This window comes from Nelumbo lutea, chromosome 1 (genome assembly GCF_056320005.1).
Source record: "Nelumbo lutea isolate HS-2025 chromosome 1, American lotus-T2T, whole genome shotgun sequence".
Classification (NCBI taxonomy): Eukaryota; Viridiplantae; Streptophyta; class Magnoliopsida; order Proteales; family Nelumbonaceae; genus Nelumbo; species Nelumbo lutea.
Window position 1 is genome coordinate 15975653 of NC_142684.1, and position 21041 is coordinate 15996693.

Genomic DNA, 21041 nt, shown 5'->3' on the forward strand with positions numbered 1-21041 from the left:
ACAAAGAGGAGGAAAAGATGGAGTTCTTGCAGGTCCCTCAGCTCCCACTGCTTACAAAGGAAAGAAGACCACCTCATGCTGAGGGTAGTCGGATTGCGCTGCACCAGGGAGCTCCACCATTCTCTAAGTCATCGGCCGCCTAGTAGGGAGTTCGCTACGAGGTAGCTCTCCGCCAGGCAGTTCGCCACCAAGCAGCTCGCCACCAGGCAATTCGCCACCAGGGAGCTCGCCACCAAGCAGTTCGCCACTAGGCAGTTCACCACCAGGGAGCTCACCCCCAGGAAATTCACCACCAGGCAATTCGCCACCAGGGAGCTCATCACCAAGCAGTTCGCCACCAGGGAGCTCATCACCAAGCAGTTCGCCACCAGGGAGCTCACCACCAGGCAGTTCGCCACTAGACAGTTAGCCATCGGGTAGTTCGCCCCTAGGCAGTTCTCCACCAAGCAGTTCGCCCCTAGGCAATTCTCCACCAAGCAGTTCGCCAGTTGGCAGTTCACCACCAAGTAGCTCATCACTAAGGCACGCCACCACCAGGTCAAATGACGAGGTACTTAGCCAAAAAATTTTACATCACAAAACATTGGTACGTGGCCCAAAATGGCATTTTGATCTTTCTTTTGGAACCGACAATAAGAAAAACAATTCACATCGTAGAATGCCCCCTGAGTCAACCATGTGAACTCGGCTGAATCCAAATATTATTCATAAAAAAATAAAAATATTATATATAAATTATTATCATATATAATAAAAATTGTTTATTATATCTATTTATATATTTATATGTGTTTATATACACGTATATGTATGTATGTATATAATAAAAAAATATTTATTCATTGTAATAGGCTCGCGAGCCTCATGAGCCAAGCTTCACTGGGCTCGAGCTTGACTCGAAGCTTGGTTTAAATTGAGTTGAGCCGATCTTTTCATGAGCCAAACTCGAATAGCTCATGAGAAGCTAAACTCATGGTCACCGTGTACCTATGGGTTTTAAGAGTAACAAAGTCCCGATTTAACGGGCGTTGGGCTCCAAAGCCTTTCAATTTATTTTAATATTTTTAGTAATTAGTTATTGATATTTTTCAAAATATCAATTTACAAATAATCATTGATATTTTTGGTAATTTTGTTTTTCTAAAACTTAATTATTTAAAAACGTCAAAAATTAATTATTCTAGTCAATAATTACTAAAAAATAATTAAAATTATTTAATTAGTATTGATAAATTGCTGAATTATTGTATGCTTTTCAATATATTTACTGAAAGGTAATAATTTAAAAATTTCAGTTTATATATTTATTAAAAGTTTTCAGTAATATGAATTACTTTTAATATTTTCAGTAATATCAATTTATTTTAAGGTTTTTAGTAATTAGTTATTGATATTTATTAAAATATCAATTTACAAACATTAATTGATATTTTCAGTAATTTCGAAGGTTTGAAATTTAATTATTGAAAATGTTGAAAAGTAATTATTCGAATGTGTAATTACCATGCTTTTTTTTTTCTGAAAAAATAGTAATATCATTTCTGATACATTTTTTTTTGTCATCAAATTGGATATTAGATTTTATGCAACGCGTGTGTTATGTTCTTCGTGCGAACGTGGGCAATTACGTTATTTCGCGGTTTAAACACCTTGGAGGTTGACTGGTTGAGAAAATGCCCTAGATCGACCGTTTCCGTTTTTGGGCTCTCCTTCTACAACGGCTCTCTCCCTCTGCTCACTCTCAGACTCTCTTCTCACAGGCGCAAGTTCCAGGTAATCCTAGTTTATTTCTTCTTCATTTTATCCTACAAACCGAGTTTATTTTTGGGCTTTCCTCACTCTCTTCTCATGATTCAGATCTGTTCTTCTTCGTTCTGCCGCTTCCAAGGTCGCAGAAGCAACGATCCACAGGTATACTTTGAATTACCCATTCTTTCTGAACTTCCATCTATAGCTCGAGTTTAGAGGTTGAGGGATTTGGGAAAGCCTCAGATTTTTTGATCGAATGATCGGCCGTTGCGGGTTGAGAATTAAACCCTAGATGTGATGTTGTTTTTGGACTAACTTGATATGTGTCCTGTTCCTTTGTAAGCTGCCTTAATATTTTGAAAGTGTAGTAAGGATCCGATTGTAGCTAGCACATCTGTCTATTTAAAAAGAACTTTGCTTCGTATAGTTTGTTAACACCCAACGGTGTTATCAAATTTGATGTAACAGCAGTTTTTCTGAAGTCATATATAAGATTCCGTCATTTTTCTGATATTTACATCCACAAAACGTATCATGTTGCCAATCTATTCGGCTTGATTCTCTACTTTTTAGTTAAAACCTGTAATATAGGCATGGCTTAAGTTAAAAAAAACTTGGTTGTATTGATGAGGCATCAACCCAAATATTGCCTTGTCCACTGAAAATTATGGGTCTTCAAAAGATTAGAACTTTGAGGAGGCACATGTGGTGACTCTGTTACTTTTTTGTTATTATATTCCAAAAAGAGTATCTTATCACTGGTTTGTCCTCCCTGGTTGTGTAATTTAAATCTGTAACATAGGTTATAGACATTTGGTGCAATATTTTGAAGTAGACTTATATTTATGAGGTTATATATATTTATCATTTGGATAATTAATATGAGGAAACAGGGTGCATGCCAAATGTTATTCTGATTCTAAGAAATAGGAAACAGATGAATGTGACCTGCAAAATTCTCTGGATGAGAATTTCTAGAACCCATTCTTTTTTGAAAGGATTCTGAAGATCAGAATTTTCTGGTGTAATGCCAAAGAGGGCCTTAATTTCTGTATCATGCCCGTGGCAGAGTATTCTGTGTTGTAAAAAACTAAGACCTATAACCTCCATCTCCCTCTAAAACTAGCTTTTGATTAATGCATGTAGAGTTCGGTTTCTTGAAACTTTTCACTTTGTGCCCATTTCCTCTTGGAAGTTCTATTGGTTTGTTTCTCAAAATTTCCCTTTCTTTTGTTGCAGAAATTAGGTTGCAATGGACAACGAGTTTCAAATCTACAACACAATGACCAAGCAAAAAGAAGTCTTCAAGCCCAAAGAGCCTGGAAAGGTGGGCATGTATGTTTGTGGTGTTACCTCTTATGATTTCAGCCACATTGGCCATGCCCGGGCTTACGTTGCTTTCGATGTTCTCTATAGGTGAAATTATGTTCATCCTTTTACTCGCTTTTTTATTTATCTTCCTGGTTTAGCCTTGTGGGTTCTATAGTTGCCAATTGTCTTTTGATTTGCAATAATTTGTAGACTATGCAGTTTTCTGTAGGAAAAAGAGGGAAAGAGAAATGCTACTTTTGCACAAGTTTTTTTTCTATGATGATTAGGGAATTTTTTTCGTTTGTTCTTGTTGGCTGTTATTACCTATAGAGTTGAGATTTAAATGATGAATAGTTGGCATGTTAGAAAGATAATAAGTTTCTTCTTGTAGGACTCACACTTATGGAACTATTATTAAGATTTAAGAGAACCCTCCTTGGTGTCTGCTGGTTTTGCTTTTTCAAGTGGAATTGCATTTTGCCCCCAGCCCCCTCTCTAATGTTTACTCAATAAAATCTTGTAGAGACATCTATAAGCACAAAAAAGGTGATGCAACTTTTGTTAATGCCATAAATGTGAAGAACTCTAGGCACAATCTCATGGTGATTATGCTGTTAATTAACCAAGTTATATCTAGTAGCCTATTTTTTTTTGCTACTTGCCCTTTTAATACCTGTCACATTTTGCTTCATCAAGGAAGCAGAAGAAAGGACAGACTGTGTTGAAATATTGACTACAATGCACTGTGGAAAAAATATTTTGTTAGAAAAGAAAATAATTATCACTGAATGTCAATACAATTAGTTGATTAAGAGTGATCCTCTATGATACTATAGCTGTGCTATGGCAGCTTTGTTGAAAGCTATGCTTTTAGATTCTTATACTTTCCATCCTACTGAATAATTATGTCCAGTTTTTATATAGTATTTACAAGCTCTTTATGTTTTTCATAGGCATTTTTTATTAGGAATGTCCATATTAAGTTCTTTCATTGAAGCTGTTGCTTGTTGTCTATCTAACTGGTTATAAGATTATTAAATCTTAATAATTTAAAAGGGGAGTGTTTTACCATCTGGTGGAATAAGATGTACGTTATTTCGCTAGTAATGTTGTTAACTCACTTCATTAAACAATCATTTTATACTATCTATTGAGTAAGGCATAGTGCCTCTTGACTAGTGTTTTGAAAATTCATTATATCAACTGAAAATAATTGCTGGCTTATCTATCAAAAAAATTAAACAAAAAGAACTGTTAGCTCTATCATCTCCCAAGAAAAATAAAAAGATCGTTGAGTGAATCCTAAGTATAAGAGACTCTAATTTGTGGATCTTAATCAGGTTTTTCTTTCTTGATATAGATACCTACGACACTTGGGATATGAAGTGACCTATGTACGCAACTTCACCGATGTTGATGACAAGGTTTGTATGTTGATGTAGACTGTTAGGTGTTAGCTTTCTTAGTATATTAAATGATCCTACTTAGGTAAACACAATGCATACAAATATATATGTGTGTTTGATAACACATACACACATATACAGTTTAGTAGATGCTTGAAAACACAATAATTGATTTCCAGATGTTTTAGGAATGGAAGGATTTTCTTGATTTTCAGTCTTCTTGAAACATTCATTCTTTGTTATTAACTTCTTTTAGTAAATAATGTGTGTTTGTTTGGTATAGGAGTATTTAGGAACAACTATGGAGCAATAATAGCCATCTTCTCTGGACCAATAGGAACTTGGAGGGCTGAATTATTATCTGTCCTACAAGGCCTAAGACTGAGCAGCTAGCTTGTTTTCAAAAATATAATGGAGGAAGGAGACTCCAGGATAGTGGTGGATTGACTAAAGATTACAAGCAAAAGAGCTGTTCACGGGCCAGGCTTCAGGCCTGACTTTACACTACGTCAGGCTCAGGCTTCAGGCAGGTCCATTCAAATTTTGGCAAAAGCCAAGCCCGAGCCTGGCCCATGAACAGGTCTACTATAGCCAAGTTTTGTGGCATAATAGATACATTATGAGGGTAACCAAAGTGCCAAACAGATGATAAGAGAGGTTGGGACTAGTTTTAAGTGGGTTTACAGATCAGCTAAACAGCTTGGCTGATGCATTGGTCAAGGAAGGGGTGAACAGAGAACAAATGTTCTGGGGGGGTAAACCTGGAATGATGATTGGTTTTTTGTTGATGGGAATTAGGTAGCGGCTGCTAGTCTAACAACAAAAGATTTCCTACTCGTGATTGCTTGTACATATACTACTCTTTTCATTAATCAAGAAAAATTACAGAGTTAAAAAAGGTCTGTATTTTTGTAAACAATCAAGAGATAGTGGCTCGTTAGTCTTTGTTCTTTCTTCATCCTTGCTAAAACTTTTACTAAAGTATGCTTAATATTTCAACTATTGATTGTTGCCTTGGACATGTAATTTTTTTGATGCTTGTTCTCTATGACGAGTAACAATGTTTTGACCTTAAACAGATAATCCGCAGAGCAAATGAACTTGGCGAAGATCCATTACATTTAAGTAGTCGGTTTTGTGATGAGTTTCTTGTTGATATGAATGATCTTCAGTGTGAACGTCCTACTCATCAGCCTCGTGTTTCTGATCATATGGATCAGATCAGAGATTTGGTTTCTAAGGTGCTTCTTTACTCTTTAGTTTTTATTTGAATATTTATTAAGCAGCTACAGATGAAAATACACCATCACTGTATCTATCTATACATGTATAGAAGCACACAGAGCTATTGAGGATGGTAACTATGAGCTTGTTATTGCATATGATGTCTTTTACAAAAATTTCAATATCAAGTTGTTTTGGTCTCTTGTTTTACACCATTTTCGAGTTATGGTTAAGGAAAATACCACGTAATGAAATCATCTTATTTAGTGGTAGGCTTCAAAGTTTTTTTTTTTTTTTGAAATTTCCTTTGGAGGGGCTGGGAGGAGGATGATAAGGTTCATCTAGTTAATTGGGACCAAGTCTGTCTCCCTAAAGCTGAAGGTGAGCTAGGAATAAGGAAATTGAAGAATTTCAATACCGCTCTTTTGTGCTAATGGATTTGGAGATTCTCGGCTGAGAGAAATGCTTGGTGGAGATCTCTCATTGCTGAAAAATATGGGGTTGATTGGGGAAACTGGATAACTAGAGATCCCCCTCCTAATTGGGGCAATTCTCTGTGGAAAGGTATTATGAGGAACTTTCCTATTTTCGGGGAAGGGATTTCTGTGATTGTGGGTAAAGGTGATAGAACTAAATTCTGGAAAGATAATTGGTATTTGGAAAGCCCCCTTGCAGGTTCCTTCCCTCAACTTTTTAGATGTGTAGTTAATCAGGAGGCTACTGTGGCTGGTTACTTATCTTTGATTGAGAATTCAGTTACTTGGTCTCCTCTTTTAAGGAGAAATTTATTTGATTGGGAGCTGGAAGAATTCTTGGAGCTGATGTCACTTCTGCTTAATCAGAAGATTGATGTGCTTGGGGAGGATAGGTGGTTTTGGAAATGGAAGCCAGATGGGGCTTTTTCTGTGACGTCCATGGCTGATAAATTATGTAGCGCGGGGCTTTCTGAGTTCCCAGCTGGGCAGATCTGGAATCCTTTGAGTCCTTCAAAATCCAACTTTCTGGTTTGGACGATGGCCCTTGACAAATGTCTCTCCAGGTCTAATTTGTTGAGAAGAGGTATTCCAATTCTGGATTCAAATTGTGTTCTATGTGGAACTGCTGCAGAAACTACAGAGCATTTATGTCTTCATTGTTCGTTCTCCTCTCAGATTTGGATGCATTTTGTTAAAGCTTTGGGTGCTAAGTGGGCCTTGCTGAAATCAGTAAAGGATCACCTTTGTTGCTGGAAGTTGAAGGGTCTAAGCAAGAGAGGGAAGCTAATGTGGAAGACAATCCCAGATGCTGTCCTGTGGTCCATTTGGGCTGAAAGGAATAGTAGAATCTTCTGTAATAGGTCTAAGGGTCTTGATGATGTAATTCAGAGAGCTGTGGGCAAGTTGATCTCTTGGATTTCCATTTCTGGGGAACTCAGAGATCTTAGCATGCCCGTTTTGTTTTCAGTCTTGCTCCTGGTAGAGGTTGTAATCCTGGCTGTTTTTCAGATTGCCTTTTAGGGTCTGATTTGCAGTTTGCTTTTGTTTCTCTATGCTGAATAAATTTACATTACCTTTTCCAAAAAAAAAAACTTTCATTAGAGATAAGTTAAACCGAAATACAGAATTCAATCCTTGTTAGAGAAGGTTGATCCAACAAACATCAAACATTACAGCATTGCCCAATAAAGACTCTCCCTTACAGTCCCTTGTTTTGCTAGGGTGCCAACAAAACCATTTGCTGATCTCCTTACCCACTTGAACCAAACACCCACCTCCCTTGTTATGCTAAGAATTTCCCTTATCAGCTGTCTATATTGCCAAATTCCCAGCTGCCTTGATTGCATCCACCCAATTACCAACTTGGAGTTTCCCTCTATCTCAATCTGCTATGGCCCCAATTGTTTGGCCAGTTTTATACCTTGATGTAGTGCCAAGATTCCCGCTCTTAAGGAATCTCCAACTCCTATTGGACCTGTAAACAAAGCCATTATCTTGCCTTCATTATCTTTGAAAACACCTCCTATACCAGATGGGCCTGGATTACCTATAGAGCTTTCATCAAAGTTCAGTTTCACCCCTTGTTGTGCTGGCAGGGACCAAACTTCCTGTATCATAGCTTGGGAAGTAGTAGTAGATGCCACAATACCCCAACTTCTATAAATGTCTTACACTGAGAAATCCTTAAAAAGATCACAAGATTTCAACCAATGGATAACCTTAGTAGTTATTCCTTCCACAACCTCTTCCTTGGATCTACAACTGCCTTTGAAGATCCTGTTGTTTCTTTCCTCCCACACTGACCACAATACAACAGCTCTAGTGGCTCTCCACAGAATCCTTCCACGAACTGTTGGTTGCTTGTAAAAAGCTGGATCAAAGAGGTTCACCACGCTTGAGGAGGGAGTCCACCTGCAACCAAAAAGAGAAGAGAACCAAGACCAAATAAAGAACACAAAGGGACATGAGATTGGTAAATGTGAAATTGTCTCACCAGAACCCAAACAGAGGCAACAAACATGGGGGGGAGAGGCACATATTTGGCCTCTTTTTCTGCAATAAATTCAAGGTGTTGATTTTTTGGAGTACCACTTCCCAACAAAAGGCTTGAATTTTAGGGGGTACAGGGCTACCCCACACCTCCTTTGGAGGAAAGTTCCCTACAAGGTTAGAGGTTTGAAGCAAAATGTTATAGAAAGAAGAGCAATTGAAAAAACCAAAAGGGGAAGGTTTCCAAATTCTGCTATCTCTACAGGACTGATCAAGAAAGAATTCCCCAAACTAGGTGATCAAATCATCAACCATCCCCATTTTAGAATCCCTTAGACCTCTTCTCAAGCCCAAATCCCATGAGTTATCAACAAACACTAAAGAGGTCGCTTTTCTTTTGTTTTCAGACAAGGAGTAAATAAAAGGAAATCTATCTCCAAGGGAGTTTTCACCAACCCAAACATCTTCCCAGAACAAGACTTTATTTCCAGCACAGACATCATATTTGAAATAAGGAAGCATAAGAGGCAAAATACCTTGAATAGCTTTCCAAGGAGAACACTGAGAAGCCCTAGGGTCGAGTCTTGCATACCACCTGTTATCTGCCAATCCATGAATGCTAACAATCACTCTAGACCAAAGTCAATCTTGTTCCATTGGTAGTCTCCAAATCCATTTCCTCAGCAAAGCCGTGTTTCTTAATCTTATATTTCCTAACCCAAGGCCTCCATCATCCCTACTCCTAGAAACTACCTCCTACTTCACTAAGTGATCCTTCTTAGTATCCCCTGGTTCCCACAAGAAATCCCTCATTATCTTCTCTAATTGGTTAGCTACTTTCATTGGTACTCTAAAGGTATACAAGAAATAAATTGGCAGGTTGGCTAAGGTTGACTTGATTAAGGTTATCCTACCCCCTAAAGAGATGTAATTCCTCTTTAATTATCTCCCAACAATCTTGGTAGAAGGCCATCGAAAAACTATCAGGCCCAAGAGTTTTAGATCGACCCATGGAGAAGATTGCATTTCTCACTTCTTGGGCCTCAAATCTTTTTTCCAAAGATTCCAATAAGGCACTATCTTCCACCCTCCACTCCAAGTCCTCTAAGCTCTCGCTAGGTCTCCTTGGGTTGTCTTACACTAGTTTGAAGTGATTAACCAAAGTTTGAGCTATATCATCTTCCCTTATCAGCAATTGCCCATCCCACTCCAATTTTGAAATAGAATTCTTCCTTCTCCTCCCATTTGCCAACGAATGAAAAAACCTTGTATTGATGTCCCCTTCCTTTAGCCATTTTCAGTTCCTGTTTCAAATTCCATCTTTCCACACTACCCTCTTCCCCCAGCCTTCTTTCAACTTTTAGCCCATCTGGCTCCTGCACTCTCTGATTGATTTCTACTTTCCTTTGCTCAAATCTACCAAAAACCTCTTTGTTCCAAATCTTGAGTCTAGCTTTCAAGAGTTGTAGTTTCTTGTAAAACCTATACCCCTTCCATCAGAATTCCACTTGGTCCACTTCCCACCTTTCTTCTACCTTAGCTAGAAACTCTGGATGAAGTAACCACATGCTTTCCAACCTAAAAGGGCACGGGCCTCCATCTAGTCTTTCTTGAGACAACCTGATTGGGCAATGATATGAAATAGGTCTCGGCAATGCTGTAACACCTAAAATCCCCCATTCAGCTTCCCAATCTATTGTAAAGAGGAACCTATCTAATCGACAACAGGTAGGGTTTTCTTGGAAGTTTGACCAAGTAAAATTTGATTGCTGAAGAGGGAGGTCCTGCAATGCAAAATTCTCCACAAAGAGATTAAACTTTCTCATGCTAGATGTAATCCTACGACTGGGGTTATTGGACTCGTTCAAGAATCTTATTACGTTGAAATCCCCACCAAACACTAAGGTCCATCCCACAAACCCCTAATGGCTACTAGTTCTTCCCAGAAACCTTCCCTTTCCCATAAGAGGTGGGACCATAGACATTAGTTAGCACCCAAGTCCACCCATCTTCCTTTCTCTTCAATTTTATTGACACCAAGAAGTTCCCAATTAATTCTTCTTCACACTCCAATCTTCATTTCTCCACAAAGTAATAATTCCCCCTAAAGCTCCCCACAATTGTGCAAAGGCCCAACTCAAATTTCTTGTTGACCAGATGCTCCTAACTCAAAAGGGAGGGAAAGAGGTTGGAAAAACTGATGAGGGACTTCTTATGGGAACCTGGGGAAGAGAAAAAAGATCACTTGATTAGGTGGGAGGTGGTGAGTAGAAGCAAAAATGAAGGAGGTCTACGCTTAGGGAATGCGGTGAGTAAGAATGAAGCTCTTTTAGGTAAGTGGCTTTGGTGGCGGCCCTTGGAGAGGGAGAGGTTGTGGCATGAAGTAGTGAAGAGTATCCATGGCTGTTCTGAATCAGGTTGGAACGCAGAGGTATCCTGAAGGGCTTTGCTCACAACACCTTGGAAGGCTATTTATGGCATTCTCCCAAAGTTCCACAGATTTGTAAGGTATGGTGCTTGTTTTGGAAACTTCGTTCTTTTTTGGGAAGATATTTGGGAACCTGGGGAAGAGAAAAAAGATCACTTGATTAGGTGGGAGGTGGTGAGTAGAAGCAAAAATGAAGGAGGTCTACGCTTAGGGAATGCGGTGAGTAAGAATGAAGCTCTTTTAGGTAAGTGGCTTTGGTGGTGGCCCTTGGAGAGGGAGAGGTTGTGGCATGAAGTAGTGAAGAGTATCCATGGCTGTTCTGAATCAGGTTGGAACGCAGAGGTATCCTGAAGGGCTTTGCTCACAACACCTTGGAAGGCTATTTATGGCATTCTCCCAAAGTTCCACAGATTTGTAAGGTATGGTGCTTGTTCTGGAAACTTCGTTCTTTTTTGGGAAGATATTTGGGTAAGCACTCAACCCCTAAAAAACCGCTTAACTTCTCTCTATTCCATCTCCCTCTTTAAAAAGAAACCAATTTCATGGTTTCTTTCCCCCCGGTTCGTCCTTTGGATTTAAACTGGAATTTTGGGTTTCGAAGAGGGTTAAGGGATGAAGAACTTCTTTGTGTTTCAGAACTCTTTTTGCTTCTAGACTCAGTGTGCTTGGACCCCCCTAACCTGGACAAAAGGGTTTGGTCTCTAACCTTGGTTGGCTCCTTCACTTGTGCTTCTTTCTTTAAAGCCCTCTACCTCTCAGGTGTTCCCTGTTAAAGAGGTCTGGTCAAGGCCAATTCCTCCTAAAATAGCAGTGTTTTGTTGTGTATCCTACTTGGGTAAGATCAATATGGTGGAAAACTCGCAAAAGAAGATACCTTACTTGTGTTTGTCCCCATATTGGTGCTTCTTGTGTAAAGTGAAGGGTGAGGACTGTAACCATTTACTGATATCGTGCTCTTTTGTTGCCAATATTTGGAATATCGTGCCCTCCGTAGTAAAGCTACTGTTCATTCCGGTTGCCTTTGGGAGATTGACAAAAAGAGGGAAGCTAATGTGGAAATGTATCAGATCCGCTACCTTGTGGACTTGATGGGATGAGAAAAATGCTAGAATATTTCAAGAAAAGGAAAGAAGTCTTGCTGAAATTAAGGAATGCATAATGACAAGGACAGTCTCGTGGCTAAAATCTTCACACTTGTTGGCAGATTACTCATTTGATGACTTAAGGAGAAACTGGACAGCAGTGGCTTCTACAGTCTCCACAAAAAACAAATCACAAGCTGAATGGGAATCCCCACCGGATGGAGTGGTAAAGCTGATTCTGCCCCACCAGCGGTACAAGGTATACATATGGCCAGTCAACTTGGAGTGAATAATTTGATAGTAGAAGGGGATTCCAAGGTAGTAGTGGGCTGGTTGGCAAATCCAGAGACAGCTTTTGGGGCTACAGGGATCTGTTAAAGAAAGTTAAATGGCTGACAAGGAATATGTCAGTCAGGTTTTAGTGGGTCAGCAGATCAGCAAATGCAATGGCTGTTGATTCTTTGGCCAAGCAAGGGGTGTCAAGGGGAGATCTGTTTTGGGCCACTTTGTAAGTGTCAAGGGGAGATCTGTTTTGGGCCACTTTGTAACTGTGTTTCAGGCTTGTGTTTGGTTAGTATTTATGACTCAGTCCTAGGGGGAGGTAACACCTCGTGCCTCTTCCTAGGTTGAATGTACTACTATTTTTTGAATTAATAAAACTACTCTTATTTATCAAAAAAAAATTATTTCGTATTTTGGCTTGGACATTCATGATAGAGTGAAGCGCATTGTCATTGAAGTTGCCTGGCCCTTAATTAGTGAGAGCATGGTAGGTTAAGAAATTTATACATTCTTCTCTAGACCATGGGACTGACTTGTTGATGCTTTTATCAAGGTGATAGTAGATGACAAAATTTTGATTTAATGTTGATGATGGGTAGTTTCTTTAGTAACTAATTTAGGAGTTTGTTGTTGGATTGATGATGATGCAAAAATGGAAGCGAGCAAATAATCCATGGAGAACTAAAGCAGCTTTCTTCCCATTCCTAAACCAATTTTAGAATTTTTAGGTGATAGGAATATTAGTATTTCTGAGTTTTTTTTATTTTAAATTCATTTTTAATTTGTTGGTTTTTAGGAAAAGGTTTTTAAGTCTTCTAGAAATGTATGGTTCTTAGTTATCCATCAAAAAAGTACTATTCTTAGTAAAAATCAAGATTGCATGGTAACTTACGGTGTTCATATTTAAAGTAATTCCCGTTTAACAGAATTAATAATGAGTTATCAGAGCCATTTAGGAGTTATTATTCTTATTCGAGCCCCTCTGTTGTCTTCTTGAGAGCTAGGCAAGCGAACCTACTATTCTTGAGGTGCCTATTGATCTGTTTTGAAGCAGTATTAGAGCTAAAGATAAACATCCAAAAGAGTGAACTTATCTGTTTGGGAAGGGTGCCCAACAGAGGTAAACTGGTGGCTGTCTTGGCTTGTAGGTATGGCTCTCTACCAGCTAGATTCTTGGGGTTGCCATTGGGATCTGGCAACAGGTTGAAGGAAATATGCTTTAAAAGGGAACTTGCAGGATTGGAGAGAGGATATTTATTCGGAGGAGGAAAGGTTGCACTTTTACACAGTGCCTTGTCAAGCCTGCCAGTCTGTTACTTTGCACTATTCTCAGCTCTAGCTTCTGTGATCCAAAAATTGGAAAGATTAAGGACTTCTTGTGGGAGGTTGTGCAGTAAGAGAGGAAGTTTCATTTGGTGGTCTTGTCTCAAGTTTGCTTGCTGATATGCAAAGGGGGCATTCTTCTTTGACCCATTGACCCTTGGATACACTGAACAAAGATTTGCTTGGTAAGTGGATCTTGAGATGCATGGAAGAGAAAAATGATTAATGTAAATATGGGGATAGTTGATTGGGATGGGAGGCTAACCCATACTATTGGCCCATGTGGATCAAGTTTGTGGAGAGGTATTATGAAGCAAAGAGATATCATCAACCAATTATCTAATTTAGGGTGGGTAACCCATACCACTATGTATCTCCCATCCTATCATATATGAGATAGCAGAAAACCAGCAAGCAACAGTTAAGGACTGTTAGGAATCTTTATGAATTTGTAATCATTTTTCTCTTGATGAAATGAAATGCCTTTGATTGCTGATCAAAAAACAGTTAAGGACTGTTATGAAGTCCTAAGAGGCCAGGTGACTTGGGTGACCCGGATTGAGAACAAACTTATTTGATTGAGAGACTGAAGAGCCGATCTCTTTGTTGGACCAGATTAACCAGTGGCCCCCTAGGCCAGACACGGGGGATAAGAGGTGGTGGAGTGGGAGCTGTGTTGATATATTCTGAGTGAAATCTCTCTATAAGGTTCTGGTATCTTCTGCAGCACTGGATGTCAGTTGGAAGTGGATTTGGAAGATTGGAGCCCCCCCTCCAAGGTGATCCTCTTTTTTGGATGGCAACCAAAGATAAGATCCTAACTATCAATCACCTGTTGACTACCTATAAAAGTGGTCTGTCAGTTTTGTGGCAGTGAACAGTGAAGGTACATGGAGCATGGTTCCTGGAGTCCTTAATAGCACTATTCTGTGCTTGGCCCAGAAAGAGTTTTAGAAAGAGAGGAAATTACCTTGGTATTTGGTTCCCTTCGCCCTGTGTTGGTCTATCTGGACAGAGAGGAACCATAATCAGATGGTCAAGCCTCCAGAGAGACCTGGCTGCTCTTAAAATCCAACACTTTTCAAGCTGCTGGAATCATATCATTAGCTCAGATGAAGAAGTGTTTACACCTTTGTAATCATGTAATCTGTACATATCTGTGATGCTGGTCATGGGTGCTCCTCACGTTGAGGAGTTGTGTACAGCATATTTTTTGGGGTTTGTCCCTTAAGGGAATACAATGACCTTTCGAAAAAAAAGTAAAAAAACAAAAACAGTAGTTGAAAAAAGGAAAGTAGATTTGATGAATAAAAGCTTGGTTAGTGAATTCTGGTTGTAACCATGTTTTTTCCTCTTTTTTCTCCCTTTCTTCTTAGTTCTTACTTATTCCTTCTAAGTGATCTTACTCCTTGTTGTATATTCTAACAACAGGAGTTTCTCTTTCTTTCTAGTCTCTTTCTCTTTCATTAGTGATCAGCAAACTGTCTGTGTGCTTCTCTAGTAATATTTTTTGTCCATAATTTGCTTAAATCACCTTTCTTCACCCTGTAAAACCCACCGCAAATATGGAAGTTGTAGGATCCCCTGTCTGTCCTACATCAGTTAAGCATGGCTTTATGTACATGCAATTTTTCAAATTTAACTTATGTCTACAAAAATAGGAAAGTTCATTTTATGTACCTTATCTGAATGGGGAAATGGTGTATAACATCTGATCATTATTGATAAAAAAATCTGATAATTCTTAATGATCTTCGGAATGTTTTTCTGACCCATCTTGGGTAAGAAAGAATACAGATTGGATTCATAGGGTATTTATGTCTACTTTTTCAACTCACCTGATAAAATTTTTAGTTTCCATCGAACTCCTACAAGTTGCTTGGAAAAAAACTTTGTTCTGCCTAAAGTATTTCTTTTCCACTAAAAAATGGGTCATTGGTGTTACATGGACATGGGAACCAGAATCTGACACATGTCGGGAAGTCTGACGCACTGATACTAAGAAATGTGGATTTGCAGACAAGTCTAAAGGAAAGTGTAAGCTATTAAAATAGTCCATATGTTGTTGAACCTTAACATCATAATCCTATAGAAAAAGGTCTAAAAGATCATCTTTATTCTTTAATACCATTTTATTGGAAAAAAAGACATTCATTGTGCACATTAGCTGTTCATTAATATTGAATAAGAAAGGAGAAAAATATGTATTGTGTATTGCCTGTAAGTGTCCTTCAAGAATCCATGGAGTGTTGGGGTTCAACACATGTCTGACACTCTGACTTGGGCAGGGCACTTGTCCATTTAGGAGAGTCAATCCAACACTGTGGGTCTTGTGAAGATGAACACTAGTGATCCCATCCAATGTAAGACCTGCTTTGTTTTATCCCAAAGCAATTGAACTCTAGCAAGTGACTACCGTGCAGAGCCCTTATGGAGTAAATTGGGTATTGGTGCTAAGAAGAAACCTAAATGACTGGGAAGTTATGTATGGGAGCATATATGATGAAGGCCACCTGCCAAAATCTGATTATGGTGATTTGGCTCTAGGACCCATCTGAAAATTTCAGAGTTGGATCCTTTTTTAGACGGCTACACATCCTGGAAGTAACAGAATTCTCTAATGCTCAAATACGGTACAGTAAGGCCCCTTCTGAAATTACATTTATGCTGTGGGTTACTGCCTTAGACAAGTTTTTGACCAAGGCAAAGCTGTTGGCCAATGGAACGGATATGAAGTCCCTTAATTGTATGCTTTATCAAGAAGCAGCTAAATCCAGTAGCTTTTTTTTGTCTTTCCATTGTAAATAGATTGTTATCTGGTCACATATCTTTGAGATTTTTGGAATATGGTCTTTCCCTTAGTTTGTCCATAGAGTGCTTGAGGGATCACATATTGAAAAGATAAGCAAAAGGGTAACAAACTTGGGGTATAATTCCACTAACTGTTATTTCAGTGGTTTAGACAGGGAGCACTGTTACCCAGATATCGAAAGGATATCACACTGTCAGATATGGTATTCACACTAAAATTGAAGCATCTGATATGATCCATCACTGCTGTACAGGTAATCCAGATATCTTAGTTTGAAAGCTGATTTGAGATCCAATAGTGGAAAGGTCTGTAAAGGGACTAGGTTCTTGGAAAGTCAATTATCTACCAAGACTAGGTAAGTTCACCCCTCAGAGAGGTGTCTTTGTCTGCTGTTAGAATGGTCAGGGATGGTCAAAGCTTGTAGTGTGGTGGATACCTCAAAACCTTGGTCAGACCCAGTGCTATATGTGTAACTATATTGTATATTTTAATTTTAAGTAATTGTATAATTTTGGTGGCAGTGGAATGGGATCTTGTATTCTATTTTATTTAATGGGATTTCTACCTTATTGGTTTTATTTGGTAACAATTTTATGTAAATATAAATACTGATATATGTAAATTTAAAATACATAAACCAATGATGGGTACACATGTAGATATATGGTAGAATATGCTTAAGGTTCACAGGTTAAGTGGACCAGTCTGGGCCATTACTGTAGGTCCTGGTTCTCGCTCTGGTTTGAGCCTGGGTTAGTCCTATTCTTTATACACCATACTGAGCTAGCCCTCTCAGTTCTGGTCCTTCCCAAGAAATTTGAAAGCTTCCATTGTGTCTTTTATTGTGAAGCCTTGTTTCTAACAGTTGCATTTATGGCAGATTATTGATAATGGCTGTGCTTACACCTTGGAGGGAGATGTGTATTTCTCAGTTGATAAATTTCCTAATTATGGTCGGTTATCTGGACGGAAGCTGGAAGATAATCGAGCTGGTGAGAGGGTTGCTGTTGATTCAAGAAAGCGAAACCCTGCTGACTTTGCATTGTGGAAGGTGATATAGCAATCTTAAAATGCCTTAAATGTTATATACTATGTCCTTTTGTTTAATTTGCAAATAGATTTTTCACTGTTACAGGCTGCAAAACCTGATGAGCCAAGTTGGGAAAGCCCTTGGGGACCTGGAAGACCAGGTTGGCATATTGAATGCAGTGCCATGAGTGCCCATTATCTGACTTTCTCCTTTGATATTCATGGTGGGGGGATGGACTTGGTTTTTCCACATCATGAAAATGAGATTGCTCAGAGCTGTGCTGCCTGCTCAGAGAGCAATGTGAGCTATTGGATGCATAATGGTTTTGTTACGGAAAATAATGAGAAAATGTCCAAGTCATTGGGTAATTTTTTTACCATTCGTGAGGTAAGTAGTGTATATTTTCCTTTTTGATCAATAGTAGTGTATATTTTCATCATTTGATATTCTTTTTTATTTGTTTAAGTCTCAGGTGTTGCAATATTCTTCTAGGGCATATGATGTAACAATTAATTTCCTTGTAGATTACTAAACAATACCATCCACTTGCTTTGCGGATTTTCTTGATGAGCACACACTATCGTTCTCCTGTCAATTACTCAATCTTGCAGCTTGAGATAGCATCTGATGCCATTTTCTACATTTACCAGGTAAATAACATCTCTAAGTTTCTAAGGACTTTTTTTTATATTATCCTTAGGAATTAGGATGTTTCATGCGTACATATATTGTTTAGAGAGGGGATTTAGATGATCCATAAATGTTGCAAGTGCAACATATGCAGGTGTGAAGTGTTTAACAAGGCATGTTTGCCAGAGGGCTCCTGCAATGTGGCCAAACCAAGCCCTTTTTCGATGGAATCAGTTAGTAAAAAGCTTTCATTCGCTAACATAACCTAGTAAAAGCCAAAATGGACTGGGAAAATATAAATGCCCTATTCAGAGCCTCCCCTATATGGTGGATGGTCTGTATTGGTGACATCTGCACATTTTAAAGTGTATGTTGTCTAGTCTTTGTTGGTTTCCACCTTAGAGATCTCTAATAAACTATCTCCATTCTGTTGGTCAAAGAAAAGGAAATTCCAAATCCAAGCTAATAGTCCACCCCTTCCAAGACCCCCAGTTAGCTGGGACCTACATTGGGTAAATGGTCAAAGAAAGAAAAGATGATTTCAAGTTTGGAAAGGAAAATGTGTTGATTGGATACTTGTCAAAAAAATCTGCTGATTGGATGTTCATGTTATCTTATTAAGTTGGGCATTGGCCTAGAAAATTTCCTTTTTTCTATGTTTGACCTCTACTTATGTTATCTTATGTTTGACCGCTTCTTATGTGCCACATGCTCTTATAACAGTTTGCCATGATGCTATCTATCTAACCTCGAGTGTAGATTTATCCACCCACATACACTTCACATGTTGACTCATACCTATAACAAATATATCCGACTGAGAAAGAATGCTTTCCTGTTGTTAGACTTTACATGATTGTGAGGAGGCTTTGTCTCCATTTCGTGAAGGAAGCCTTAAAGACGAAAGAAAACCGAATGCCAAGCCAGATCGAATTGCATCTGCTACACAAGATTGCATTAGCAAGTTGCGTAGTGATTTTCAGACTAAAATGTCTGATGACCTGCACACTCCAGAGATATTGAATGGTGCTCTTCAAGAAGCCTTAAGGTTCATAAACAATTCTATGAACACACTAAAGGTATGTGCATTTCTGACAAATTCAGACATTTCTTTTATACTAATAAACTTGCCATCTATCTTTTTCTTCACTTGATTTCCCAGTTCATTTGCCAGATATGGATCCCTAGGAATATTATCCATGGTGGATGAGCTTCAAAACCCCAGATTAAGATTATGTTTTATGTCAGATGAGTGTATTTGTATATTGAAATTGATGGGGATGATTTCCATTTAGAATTTTATTTATCCATTTGCTTGTTTCTTTTGCTACACTTGTATTGCCTAAATTGCTTCATATATTTGTGATGCAATCAATGTGTCTTTACATGCACATCAACTTGTCTCTTTTACAACTTGGCATGTTTTGCCAGAAAAAGCAACAACAAGCATCAGCAGTTCAGTCCCTTATTTCATTGGTGGAAGAAGTAAAAAAGGTTCTGACCATTCTGGGATTGCAGCCATCTTCGACATATTCTGAGGTACCAAGATTATATGCATGTTGTGTGTATGGTCAGAACCTCATCTTGCTTGGGTTTTCTTACATCAAATGCCTTCTAAACTGGCAGGTTTTACAACAATTGAAGGATAAGGCTTTGAAGAGAGCAGGATTGACAGAGGAAGACGTATTGCGTCTGATAGAGGAAAGAACTCAAGCAAGGAAAAACAAAGATTTCAGCAAGAGTGACCAGATCAGGGAGGACTTGGCTGTCAAGGGCATTGCTCTTATGGATGTTGGCAAAGAAACGATATGGAGACCTCGTGTCCCTGTTGCACAAGAGCAACATGAGGTACCCCCTTCAACTTAGTGTGGACAAAGAGACCCAAAATCCATCCTTTATTGCCAAAGCTTGGTGGTCCATGAAATGGAAGAGGTATTGATATTTATTCTTAACTTTTTTTTTTTAATTGGGATGTTGTACAAGTTAGTCATATTGGCGGCGCTGGAACCCAGTGAGTTTTTTCGGTTTTGGGTCAAGATCGGTGGCAAACCCTCCTCTCCTGGTGGTCCTCGTCTGCCGCCTTGCAAATGTATTTAACATTCCAATTGGATAGGTTTTATAACAAACTAAATATAGACTCTGGTTTATTATCCCATAATATATAAAGTTAACAGGATACTTGAGTTGCTCACCATCCTTTTTGGGAGTTATTGTGGAAGCATTTTCGCAGTCTGGGACTCTGGGGAATGGTGATGTCCATTGGGGCGCGCTCACATCTGTGTCCCAGATGCACATCTCAGCATGCATTGGGAGATGTTCGGATGTTTCCAATAGAGTTGGGATGTGCTGTGGGGCGTGCTCTACGGGGTGCACATGTGATTTTTAATCGAGTTTACATTGATACCCATAATCGCCCATGACATCTCAACGTGCATTGGGAACATCTCCCATACTTGTGTCATAGGGAAGATGTCGCCAATATTTGGCTGGAGGTTCTATGGGGCGCTTATGCAAATTCAGAGTAACCACCTTGACACTAAGTTTACATTGGCACCCCACTGCCCCCACATTGATGCCTTGGCTCCCACTTTATCGGAGATGAAGAGATGGGGATGGAGTTTGGTTCATTTGGAGGATGGAGAGGTATTTAGCCTGTGTCATGTAGTTGGCATGTCATTTCGATCAACTAAACATTTTCAAAACGTTTCAGATAAAAAATTCTCCTGCATACAAATTTGTAATGATCAATTCAAAATGTAATGTTACTATACCAAACAAGGTTTAAAAAATCGTTATGTATTGATCTATATTGACTGATACGTATTGTATCAGGAGTATCCTGGTACGCTGTTATAAAGGGTGTATTGGGGTTTTGACCGGTTCAGGGGGTGGAAGAACCTTAAATTGACCCCTGAATTGTATTTGAAAAAAAAAAAAGGTAAAAACAATATAATAGAAAACAGTATCGATGCTGCCCGGTATGCCCTTACCAGCGTATCGATATGTAGAGCCTTGATACCAAGCACCTAAATTTTTAATCCTCGCTGGGCAGTTAAAATAGAAATACCACTTAAATAATTACACAAATTACTGTCATTTCTCAGTTTATTACAGAGCTGTTCTAAGCTGAGAGCTGAGCAGGAGCATCTCAGTTGAGGTTTTTTAACCCAGATTTTACTCCAGTGGAGGGGCAGTTACCATAAAATTTTATTAACCATTTTCAAAGGGAATAAAAAGTCATGCAGTTGAATCTTGTGAACTAAAGCTTAGTAGTGCAATTTGGGTTGAGTTGAATTGCT

General features: G+C 38.8%; 1 protein-coding gene across 1 annotated transcript; it reads left to right on the top strand.

Annotated features, from left to right (window-relative positions):
- The first annotated feature begins 1578 nt into the window (after nucleotides 1-1578).
- Nucleotides 1579-19933, top strand: LOC148873686 (Cysteinyl-tRNA synthetase, class Ia family protein). The gene is made up of 11 exons (XM_088945840.1): nucleotides 1579-1773; nucleotides 1858-1911; nucleotides 2989-3165; nucleotides 4421-4484; nucleotides 5546-5707; nucleotides 16963-17133; nucleotides 17218-17499; nucleotides 17637-17762; nucleotides 18588-18821; nucleotides 19174-19281; nucleotides 19369-19933. Exons 3-11 carry the CDS (start codon nucleotides 3002-3004, stop codon nucleotides 19606-19608), a joined length of 1551 nt encoding a protein of 516 aa, XP_088801966.1. The 5' UTR covers nucleotides 1579-1773; nucleotides 1858-1911; nucleotides 2989-3001; the 3' UTR covers nucleotides 19609-19933.
- The last annotated feature ends 1108 nt before the right edge of the window (nucleotides 19934-21041 follow it).